Here is a 12,601-nt window from a genome sequence, read left to right as displayed (position 1 = left end):
GACTGAGTTTGACTCTGCAGTCTGCAGGCCCCCCCCCCCTCCCCCCCCCTCCCCCCCCGCTGGAGCTGCTCTATAGAGTCCAACATGACTGGATAAGGTCAATACAGCCGGATAACGGAGCGCTCCCACCGGCAGCAGACAGCCATGCGCTAATAAACAAGAGGCGACAGGAGAAGCTAGTAAACAAACTTCTGCACCGTTGTCCTATTCGCCGCCCTTTGGCTCATCGTTTATGCAAAAAAACTAATCCACCGGCGTGTCACTGTGGAGGAAATCTCATTTCTAATGCATTGAATAGGCCGAGGGTGAAAACAAGTCAATGATTAACACGTTAATAGTGATGAGAGGAGCTTCTGAACGCGTCCAGTGACACATGCACACAGATGCACCACGTAGTTAACGTCACAAGTTAGGATCTTATTCATCGCACCAACGCTCCATTTGGAAAATATAACATAACAACCCGCTCGACCACGACGCGTTTCATTTTTAGAAATGTTTATAATTTGATGTAATTATTGTAAATTGTTGTGGCATTTGCTTTGTGACTAATATTCCTGCATTGAAGTTTCCAGCCGGTCTGAGCCAAGCAGCTCCTCTGTCGTCTGGTGTTTACATGAGAACTTTAAGAATTTGAAGTTATTGAAGCGGGCATCGCGGGCTTCACAGCCCACGTTCACGTAACGAGTCTGCGCTCTTTTCTCCGCAGTGCAAACACATCCTGGCCGTCTACCTGTGCCGGGCCACGGGTGGTTCTCGGCAGGAGAGCGTGTCCGATCAGCAGATGTCCGCGCTGCTCGGCGGGACGGCAGCCCCGTGAGGTCCGCTCAGTGCAGCAGCAGCAGCGTGGGCCCTGTTGGATGAGAGGCAGACCATGGTTTTGGACACTTTGGGTCACCGCGGAAAGGATCGGAGCACGGGAACTCTACCACGGCTTCTGCTCTTTCATTCGTCTCTCTGAAAGACACCAGATGTTGCTTTATTTTTATTTTGGAAGGGCTCTTAATCTGTTTCCAGGGAAACCAGCTGCTCATAGAGTATGTGCGGCTTTATTTTTAGGTTATTCTTATCTGAAGCTGCATCAATTAGGGAAGTAGTGGGCGTCTGCATGCTTCCTATGTGTCGATTGTAGAAATAAATAGTCATATGAAATGAATACAGACTGATTTGTAACAATATAAACATTGCCTTTATCAACAAAATAATCCACCATACATACAGGTTGCATCATGTTAAATAGCAGTATCTGTTCGCAGTTGTGTTGAAAGAAAGAATGGCCTCTGAACGTCAGCGTGACCACAGTGGATGTTTCTCCTGATTAGTACAACACGACAGCATACTGACAGACTGATCGGTACTTCGGAATGAAAGGCAGGAATGTTGAAACAAGATCAACTTATCGTCCATCTTACCTTTTTTTTTTAAATCACAAAAGAAGGTAATTGTTTGACATCGATCAATAGCGTGTAGAAAGTTGGACACCTACAGTACGTATTTTACACGTCAAAGACAAATGACAGGACAGTACAGTGCAGTGCAGTGTAGATGTCTCCATTGGAATGTACTAAAACTTTGGCACACTCCCGTATTTAGCCCTTGGAGTTCGTTAGAGGCGGTACACTGGACATGACGGGCGATCGTGAAGCAGTGGAGGCTCGACACTTCTTAAAACACCAACACGACACGGTTCACCAACAATAAAGCACACCAAACAGGAAATAATCGAAAATGTCAGTGCAATGTGTTTTCATTTGTGTAGTGATGGCTCTGAGGTGACCCTCGTTTTGTTTTTTTCCACAAGTCATACTCCAAACAACACTGTGCTTTGCTCTGATTTAATTCAGTTTGTTTTATCACCTTACGCCAATTTATTCAGTTTTATAAGCTCAAGAGGACCGTTCACAATACTGCCGACTGCTGCGAAATCAAGAGACGAGACTTTAAGGTGCTTTAACATTAGACGCGATGGAAAGCAGCGCTGCAGCTGTATTGCCCCAAACTATGAGCACCGTCGAGTGCAAAGAAGTAAGAATTTGCTTCTCGGAAATCATTTCATTGTTGTTACCTACTTCACAATTACATAATACTATTTTTTGGGCGTTCAGCTGGACTGGTCGGCTATCTTTGCGAGAGCTGTCAGTAGCGCTGAAAAGTAAAGCGAATTGAGTCCTCAGTGCAACATATTTTGTGGGCCAGAAGCTTGGATGATGAAGAAAAAAAAGTATCAAATGTGACATTTGATTGCTCAAAGCTAAATGTCTCTGTGCAGATGCCATCTTTTTTATAACGGGTACAATCATTTTCCCCACTTCCTGAGCTTTTGTCTGAAGAAATGTCAACATGGAAGTTATATGGAGCACCGCCGCAGGTGTGTTTGGCTAAACTATTCTTATGTCTGGCTCTGCTAGACCGAACCAGATCATGCTGTTTATTTAGTCACCACAACAATGCTCTTAGCCACGGGTCATGTTTGGGATGGGAGATGATTCATGGGATCAAGCATTTCAGTTTTATCAAGCAAACGCTTCCTTCTAATTCAGTATGTACGAGGGTCCCTGTCTGTGATCCCTCTGTAGACGAGCGTGTCCCTCCGCCTGTACAAACATTACGTTGTGGAGGATTCACGAGTGCAGCAGCAGGACAACAGCTGAAGAACATCTGCTATAAAAAAAAAAGTATTGATACAGAAAATATTTTTGTAGAATGACGCAGTATGAATTCATGAAAGGACCACGTGCCAAAAACAACCACAGATGTAGACTACTACCATTGTGCCTCTCTAGGTCCACAAGCACAGTTCTAGCCACATGATGTCTTTTGATCGTTAAATAAATGAATAAACACTGACAGTATAAAATAGCAAGGCAAAGGGAGTGTTTGGAGTTGAAACAGGGGATTCAGAATGACATCACAGAATGTAGTTTGGATCCGGTTCACAGTCCTGCAAATCCAGTTAGCTTCAACGTGTTTCTTTAAACTCTGAAATCTTTCACAATACAACGGGTTATGTAAGACTCGCCGACATCACACTGCCTGACCCCTGATTCATAAATAAATGTCCACATTCATGGCGCGTTTGACATCGGTTCTTCACGTATCACCCTCGTTCTGTAAACATAGAAACCTCAGTGGAAATTAAAGTCAAGACCGGAACATCAGAGTTGACGCAGATGGAACTCCCCTCAGCGCCGGCTCTCTATAGCAGAGGGTCGGTGGTCATGGTGATCTGTTCTCTGTTGCGTCTGCTGCCGTTGGAGCTGACGTACAGCTCCTCCCTGCGGCAAAGGACGTGCTGGGTCAGGATCTTGCGGAAGGTGTTCCTGAAGTCCTGGATGCGGTAAGCGTAGATGATGGGGTTGACTGCGGAGTTGGCGTGAGACAGAATGATGCCCAAGTACATGACAATCTGGGGCTTACCCAGCTCCTCGTAGAACAGCGTGAGGCAATTGAGGATGTGGACGGGCAGCCAGCAGATGGCGAACAGTCCCACGATGATGGAGAGGGATTTGGCCACCCGGATCTCCTTCTGCAGCAGCCCGTGGTGATGGCTGTCCCCGTTGCCCACGCACTTCAGCTCGATCTGTCTCAGCTGCTTCCTGGCCACGGTGAAGATCTTCAGGTAAATGCCCAGCATGATGAGCAGCGGAGGCAGCACGCACACAAAGAAGTTGAAGTAGACCATGTACTGCATGTCCACCACGCTCTCAAAGAAGCACCTGAAGTTGCAGCTCTGTACGAAGTCTCCGCTGGCCCTCGTAGTGTTGTCCGCCGCAGAGCTGCCGTTCCTGCAGCTGGTGGACTTCAAGTTCCAGCCAAAGAAGGGGATGAGGCCGATGACGAAGGAGAGGATCCATAAGATAGCGATGATCTCTCTGGCGGTCTTTCCCGTCATCAACTCCTTGTACCTGGAGAAAACACAGCACAGGGAACCGTCTTCATTATTCTCCCAATGTAGAAGTTTTGGACAAAGGTCACACTCTGAAGATGGGCTCTAGAGCTCGAGTACAGCTATAACAGACACAAATACAACATAGCAAACAGGGAACACCGCGCGAACATGAATCAAACTACAGTATATGAGCAATGGGTGCTTTTTATAGTATTTACCCATGTACCCCTCTGATGACTGTTGCAGCTTTTGCATCTTTATTTTCTAGAAAATCCCAACGTAGCTCAAAGCTAGCAGTCAAAAAGATTTGATCCAAAATTCACATATAAAAATGTTGCAATGGAGAAGCGTCTGCAGAGAAGTTCGTGTTTCGTTTTGTTTGTGCGGTACGTTGGTGTGGCCTTTCTGACGAATCACATTATTCTTATGCAGCTCCGTCTGTGCACCAAGATGCACATCGGCCTAAAATGTATTATCTTCGCAGTCCTTTTTTTAAATTTACTTTTTGGTTTTTCAAACCAAACAACAAAAGATGAGACGAACACAAGCATCCACCCACCCGCTCATTGTGTCGTCTAGGGGAGGATGTACTCTGGATCCGGTGAAAACTAAACCCCCCAAAATCAGTTAGAAATGTTAAAGAAGACGAAGTAGATTGATAAAGGAAGCCGCATCCCATATTGCTTTATTTAGTTTCATGTTACATCTGAGCACATTATCAGCTGCTAAATGAAAGCATGGAGTCTGTTGACAGTATCTTGCAGACGGCTCAACGCACATATTGCTAAAATGACACACGCCTTGCTTCGAGGTGCTGAGTCAAGACTTGAAAATGAAAGACTTTTTCTATCTTCATGTGTTTTATGTCTTTTTTTTGTTCGATGCCTATACTCACATATCGTTCCATCCGTTGTTTTCCACTGTTGATGAAGGGATGAATGTTGAGTATTTCATACATTTTACACAGATTCAGCATGTTTCCCATAAAACCCGTCCCTCGCTGGAATGTTGTATGAAATTATGACCGGCAGGTGCACAGAGGCTGCGTATGGAGATTCGGGGCTGACTCACACAAGTGTCGTCTTGACCGTCCCCCATCATATGAACAGCGCTCGAAGCAAAAATGAGCAGTTTCCTCAAAGTGAATCAGGCGAGCAACTGCATGGTAATGACTCACACACGCTGACATCCGCGCACACACACACAGCAGCCAGTCTGAGCTGGAGGTGCCATAAATAATCTGATTTCTACAGCTGCACCTTGTATGGTCACATGATATGTGTGTGTATAAATAAATATATATATTTGTAAATATATATATATATTTGTAAATATATGCCCTCCAGCATGGTGTTCACAGTTGGCCTTTACAGGCCGCGGCTCGTTGACTGCAGTTCCCCTTTGCTGCTGGATATATTAACTTTACAAACAAACGATTCCTCACTTCCCTGGCTCAAAACATGCACGCACTCCAATCAGTCACATCCCCCAACAACAGCACTGCCGAGAGTCAGTGGACTGCTTCAAACGGTCACATGCTCCAAATTGGCAAGGCACTAGTGTCATATAAAGTGTAAAATGCCATAGTATGTCATTAAAAGGTCATAGTGTGTATAGTATAGTAAATTCATGGTCTAATACGTCATAAAATGTCTTCAAATAGTCATAGTATGGTATGTCATAAGAATACATAATGTACAGTTATATTCAACTTACAGCCCGCGGGCATAAACATGTCATAGTATGTTTAAAAATATATATACATTATATTATATGCCATTAAGTTGCATTAAAAATACCAAAGTATAGTACTATATGTCTTTGAAAAAAATCATAGTCTTTGTATATTATGTCATAAGGTCACAAAATGTCATAAAAGTCATAAATATGCGGGCGGAAACCTCTGGTTCTGAAAAGTGAAGCGAATGCAAAGGTGCTTAAACTTGCATTCTTCCTAATGGCCAGCAGGGGGCGACTGCACCGGTTGAATAGTTGATCTCTACGAGAAAACTACGACAGCGTATTAGGACCATTTTTTTTTTAAGTCTGGGAACCCTTCATACGTGACATTAGATACATAATGCAAGAGGCATATTTACTCTTCAGCCAATGTTTATTTTGTGACATGTTGTAACACAAACAAACCAAATGTACAAGAGCACACGAAGACAACTCTGAATCTCAAGCTCAGTGTATATCGTACAACTTAAGGGACATAATATATCGCAGAATAATCAGTAGATCAAAAAAATATCATAAACTAGAAAATACAATGTAAATCACTAGATGGCAACACTTTCTATAATGCTTATGTCTATAATCTGCTTAAAGCTAGTACAATTACAGTTCTAAGCACATAAAGCTTCATAAAGCATTTTGTATTGACCTATAAGGTCAAGTATCATCACTAACTGACTTTTCTTTTTGAAAGGATCATGTGTCGTCTCATTCCCATTGTTGTAATATTATAAACTGATACGTTTCTTAAGGTGGTAATTGTTGGCTGGAAGTAAAGTATTTAAATCTGTGCAAGAAATGATTTTTTACTTCACATAAAGCAAACAGTGACCCGTTAAAGTCACTTACATTATAACTAATTATAATGTATAACAACTATGGGATTTATAATACATGATATTTGACCTCATGTCATAAAATGCAGTATGTTATGTTTATAGTAAAAGAGCATTATGAATATGTATAGCAATAAAGAGTTGCCAATCATTTCCCCATGTATCATGTACCTCCTCCATCGGGCATCTTAACCAATGAAAAGGTGCTTCACACAGAAGGCAAGGCCACTGGCTTCTACAACTAAATGTTACAACCAGCAGTAATACCCAACAACGCTGAATATTTAAACTCAGTGAATGTTAGTCAACTTCTGCACCATTTAGGTTCAAAACCTTCACAGTAGAGGAACACAATACGTTATAAACTAAGACAATGGAGTGTTGAAAGGAACAATATGCTGAATATTAAATATGTATTTTATTTGGAACCATCCAAAGCACAATCCCCGCCCTCATCCATCGGGTATCTTGGCCAAAAAGCGGCGTGTGAAAGGCCACCGGTGCGTCCAGCTGCTTTGTTCAGCCTAATAATGCTGATGCAGCAGTTTCTCTCACACTATCAGCTGAAGAATCTTCAATATACATTTTTGGCAAGAATGGCGGGGAAAGCTGTGGAGTCATGTGCATATAAAAATTTTAAAAAGAGTTCACATGAAGTGACAGCACTTTTTTGGTCAGCTAACAATTAAATTAAATTAATATGCCAGAATCTCTGGAGGTCAAATATCTAAGAGGCGTCATCAGTTTCCTACTGATTGATGAATGATGTGTCTGATGTCATGAGAAGGGTTCTCAAACTCAAAACAAAGCAAAATGCCTTTTTTAAATTGCAAATGATTACACTGTGCACTAAACGTATTAAACTTAATCCCCCAAAAATGTCTTGGTTCATGATTTATTATTTTCTTATCATGTAATAACTTATTACATTAAACACAAACTCTTGTAATGTCATGGGCTCATGGTTCTCTTAAATCATGTGCCGATTACTACATTACAAACTTATTACATTTAAATGATGACATTATAAACTTGTATTACATTTAAATGACCACATGCGCAGGTTCTACATTCAGGGTTGCTGCACCACGGTCCTGAAAGATACATGAGACGTGTTCTTTCATGCTCTTTGATGAACCTGAATAAATACTGATAATGTAGAAGTTACAGGAAAATATAGTGACAAACAGCTTCTATCTTTGACTACTCGAAGGCATGCGCCATTTATTTCAGCACGGAACCAATTATCATCGCGTCGGTGTGAAGGGAAACAAGACCACACAGCACGACTGCTGGTGTTAAAGCACCGATTAGGGGGAATTATGTCTTTAGCTTCCTGGGGGGAGGTCCTGCTGCTCCCGCGCATCGGCCTCCGTCAAGAGGTGGGAGGATGAATGGAGAGTCCGCTACAGTAGAATATATCTCGCACTCTGCGGCCAACGTTACCACAGCGTTCAGTGGCATATGTGGTGTGATGAGGTTCATTCAAACCATGAGCCATGAGGCCATTTAAGCCATGAGGTTCCTTAACAAAAAACAAAACGCTATTCGTATAACAAAAGGTTTTGTGCGTCACTATTTTTCCAACTTATAAATAGTGTCACTCCTGTCCACTGGCTCCATACTTGTTTTCTTCCCTACAATGGCCCTGTTGTAGACAATGACCCTATCTTCACTTGCAGATGCTGTTGAGTTAGGACAGAAGAGGACAGAGTTCATCGTAATGACCCACCCAGTGCCAGTGCAACGCCCTTTCTTCAGTTTGTGACAATTAAGTACTTCTGTGGCACGGAGGTAAAATCGACATCACCAATTCATCATTCTCCGTGGCATTTATATGTAAATAAAGCGATACAACGAAGCCATCTGCTAAGAGGCTGCGCGTTACGAGAATGAAACCAGGCTGAGAGGAAGTGTGTTCAACATGTGGCAATTCCCTCAGACTTTTATAGCGCAGGCAGGAAGCACGTGCCATCGGCGTGTTAGTTCAGAAGCAGAGACGTTGCTGGTAAAATTAAATTTGTGTTCCTGTTTCCTCTAAGTGGGCATTCAAAGCGAAAAAATAAAGTCTTATAAAAACTAATATTCCCAACACTCAATTATTTACCAGTGTCCGGCGACCCCCTGCAGGGGGGCGAGCGGGTCGCCCCGGGGCCCATAAATAATACAGCACTCTGCCCGCAGAGGGAGGAGAAGAAGCTTCAGAGCTCAGTGTCCTCACATCTCCGCCTCCTGCTTCTCTCCTCCTTCTACTCCCTCTATCCGTCAATCACAAGTACAGCAGGCAGCACAAGGTCCGTTTCCCAGAGGGCCCATCTCATGCAGCCGCCACCCCCCCCCTGCCCTCCCACCCTCTCTTTCTGTTTGGACGCAGGGTGCGGGCGGGCGAGCGGCTGAATGGATTAGTTCTGGCATGACAACAGCACGCTGGCATCTATCTTTGTTTTGCTTTCTTCCCCGGCTCCATTCTCCATACATCCCCTTCTCTTCTCTCTGCCGCTGTGCTTCCGCCCGGGGTTACAGACCTCTGCCAGGCCCCCCCCCCCCCCCCCCACACACACAATCTGCTTAAATGTGCGGCAGTGTGCGCAGTCCTGCACTTTCAATCACAATCTAACAGGTGGCCCTTCACACAGGTGGGGGGTTATACTTAGCCTTCCAAGGTGTGGATACAAACAGAGCTGTTCAGCATTTGCATTATGAGTTGTATTTGTGAGCATGTCTCTATAAAGACAAGTTGTATAATGTATAACAAGGAAAAGGCACATTAATAAAGCCGCGTAAACACAGATCTGAATCTGTAAAGCGGTCACGGACAAATTTTAATTTGGATGTGGTGATGCAGTGAATTGTTTTGTCATAAGCAAAGTTCTTAAATTCACAGCGTTTGCTGTTTCAAGTTGTGAAAGCAGACATAGCGCTAATTTACAAAACACAAATTCAGCATCAATCTTAAAAGATTTAAGACTTAAAATGTACTCATTGTGATGTATGAGTGATATATACTATGACGGTCTGATGTCGATCAGACGAACAGACAGCTGACAAACTAAAGGACAAACCAGAGTGAATGAGTGGAGACGTAATGTAACCGTGTAGATGTTCAAACAACAAATAGTCTGATTATTATTATTATTATTATAATAATAAATAGTTTGGTATTTTAGGAAACCTTTTATTTGGTCAAGAGTTAGATGAGAACAAAGTATCAACCTTCTCATCTAACTCAGCAGGAAATCTTTTTTTACTTTCTAGACGAGCTGCAAAGCTCACACCACTGACACCCACTCCTAACCGACCAAACCACAGCAACATGCACACACCTTTAACGCTTTCTTTATTCTTCTCAAATTGCACGTCATTGTCCCCTAACTCCACAGCTGATCCCAGCTCATTTCATAAGGTATGCTGTATTTCCACCAGCTTCTTGTACCGTCCACCCATCAACAGAGCCTCGACTGCTTCTTTAACTCCAACACCAGAACTTGTCAACAGTTTTCATTATTTGTAAATCACTAGAGCAGGATGTTCATGACATTGTGTCACACCCACTGCACCCCTAAAATTGCTGAAACAAAGACAGGAAGACTCTGAAACTGCCCATTAAAATGACGATGCCCACTTTCCCTGTCCACCCTGAGGCAGTGCTGCTGGTGTGGGTGGGATCTTTTGAGGTCTCTGATGTGCTAAAGGTTATTTGAACGCCCAAACAGGACAGAGGAACAAAATAACTAGAAGTTATTTTTCTGACAACAGTGAAGACGGGGGCTTGATGAGCGTTGAGTGGGTGGGATGTGCGCATCTGTCATCTCAGGGGGTTTAAAACATCTGGCTTTGGCCTTTCACTTCCACTGGAGCCATCTGTGAAAACACTTTCATCAGAGAGCCCCAAAGGCCTGCAGACTGGCCAAACTCTCTCTCTCACACACACACACACACACACACCATATCAATGTGGACATGTAATTTGAGCTGAACGTACAAACTGGTCTTATTATCACATGTGTGTGTGTGTTGTGAGGCTGGGCTTTCAGAGGGAACCATAAAATATCATGTTGTAATGAGCGCGTCGTCGGCTTAAGTCAGTGTTTTTTACTGTAAGGGGAGGCCGAATATGAGGTTTGGTTTCTGTCCGCAAGTCAAAAATAGAAGCACAGATTGGGATGTTTACAAGCCACTTGGTTGGCGGGGGACAGCTTTTATCCCAGACTAGTGTCAGACTGTCCTCTCCTGCCAGCGTTTGAGACTAATGGAAATGACAGCACACGGCACAAACAGCCCCCAGAACCACATCCAGTGCCCACAACAATCACTGCAGAGAGGAAAACGACAAGTCTCTGACATGGTAAAATGCCCAAAAACAACAACACCAGACAGACAAATCACATCTGATAATAAAGTGCGTCTTCATCAATTCACGGAAATATCAAGCCACACTGTGCCGGCTGTCTCTGCCCATTTCTGTCCCCTCAGGCTCGGAGGCTGCACGGTGGATTTCGGTGGTCTTTACCATCACGGCCTGTAGAAGCGACAGCGTGGGCAGGTATCGATCCGGCAGGCTTCTCCCGGTGTGTCACATCAAACACGACAGATCTGTGCATCTTTTTACGAGCCGCTGGAGGCGTCGGATAACCAAAACGATTTCTGGGGTTTCTACTGCTGAAAGTCACGTACTGGGTGTAAAGTACGAGATTATCTAAACCCTTCAGATTATTCAATCAAGGTTGTGAAACAGTCACTTCACAGTGTTTGCTGAATCCGTCTCGACCGCCAGATTCAAATAATGTTGAGGTTTTATCCGATTGTCATTCCTAGCTGAGATATTAACTGTGCTATTTATACACAAGGCATACAGCCAACAGGAAGCTGATTCATGAGGTCACAGAGCTGGTATTCTTCCAGATCCCGAATTTGATTATTCTTTGAGGGGGACACATGTCAATTTGTAAGACTCTTGTCAACAGGATGAGCGCAACTCATATTTTTCTGCATATTTGGCACATTGTGTATGAACAAGTGATTAAACCACAACCACTTTTCATAAAAGTCAGTCCTTAATTCACTTAGATTATAAAAATAAAAAAAGCTAATTAAGGTTTCATCATCTTCCCCATTATCTTGTCGGATGAGAAAACCAACTTTCACCGGCTGAAGAATATTCTAATTAATTCCACATCAGTCATAAAATAATAGTACTCACCTCAGAGGAATGTTGACGGCCAGATATCTATCAATTGCAATAGCAAGGAGGCTGAAGATGGAGCTTTGAGTCAGTACCAAGACGAAACAGGCCAGGAAGAGGCATCCGTAGAAGTCCAGATCTATGCCGATGCTCATGGTTATGGCAAAGGGGATGGCGAGGCAACCGACCAGAATATCAGCCACAGCCAGGGACACCAGGAAATAGTTGGTGGCGTTCTTCAAAGTGGTGTTTATCGCGACGGCCCAGCAAACCAGTACGTTGCCGGATATGGAGAGAACCGCAATTACTACTTCAAGCACGATGTAGAACACATTCATCTCAGCAAAGTGTGTTGAAGGACTAAAACCTGCAGGCTGAGCATAACAGAAGAGGGTCATCCCCAACATACACACACGCGCTGCTTCTAGTCACAGAGTAAAGAAGTCTTTCTGCTGTAATCCAGCAACATCCCACAAGTGTGAGCTGCAGAACCAGCCATCTGTTGGAAAGAAAGGAATTCACTTTAAAGCAGCGCTTGCGTCACAGAGTTTGGCGAAAGCTGCCGTGGCTGCGTGTAACGTATGGATCCTCCACGCCTGCTGCAAACCCGTGCACAGAGAACAGACAGAAAGTCCCCGGGTGATGCGTGTGCGCTCACCTTAATGAACCCGCACATCGTCTCTCTGCGACCGATCTGTGGAGAGCTCAAGCGGCAGCTGTGGATCTGTAGCGCAGGCAGTGTGTCGCACAACTTCCCTCCCCAGACGGCAGTTATGAAGAAACGCAGCACAAGAAAGAGGTAAAGAAAAGCAATCCCTCAATTACACAGCGAAACCACGCCCCAAACACAGACGCGCGCACACGGTTGCAAGTTGTGCAATGTGGGTGGAATCCCAAACGAGCGTACCGCTGTGCGTAATTACGCGCCAATTTAACACCGTTCAATGACGCCCCCAC

The 12,601-nt window shown here is 44.0% G+C and overlaps 2 protein-coding genes across 2 annotated transcripts in view; one reads left to right on the top strand and one right to left on the bottom strand.

The window, feature by feature from the left end:
- zswim7 (zinc finger, SWIM-type containing 7) overlaps positions 1-852 on the top strand; it is a 12,145-nt gene extending 11,293 nt beyond the window's left edge. Inside the window, exon 5 of the mRNA XM_079283480.1 lies at positions 710-852. Coding sequence (XP_079139606.1) covers positions 710-820 — 111 coding nt within the window. The 3' untranslated portion in view covers positions 821-852. The remainder of the gene's footprint in view (positions 1-709) is intronic.
- Positions 853-3,182: 2,330 nt separating this feature from the next.
- adora2b (adenosine A2b receptor) lies at positions 3,183-12,400 on the bottom strand. Its single transcript, XM_079283479.1, has 3 exons — positions 12,303-12,400; positions 11,663-12,143; positions 3,183-3,905 (listed from the first exon to the last, which is right to left on the bottom strand). The coding sequence occupies exons 2-3, from the start codon at positions 12,049-12,051 to the stop codon at positions 3,197-3,199; spliced, it is 1,098 nt and encodes a 365-aa protein (XP_079139605.1). The 5' UTR covers positions 12,052-12,143; positions 12,303-12,400; the 3' UTR covers positions 3,183-3,196.
- Positions 12,401-12,601: the final 201 nt, after the last annotated feature.

This window comes from Melanostigma gelatinosum, assembly GCF_949748355.1.
Source record: "Melanostigma gelatinosum genome assembly, chromosome: 14".
NCBI lineage: Eukaryota > Metazoa > Chordata > Actinopteri > Perciformes > Zoarcidae > Melanostigma > Melanostigma gelatinosum.
This window is presented reverse-complemented; position numbering and strand designations above follow the sequence as displayed.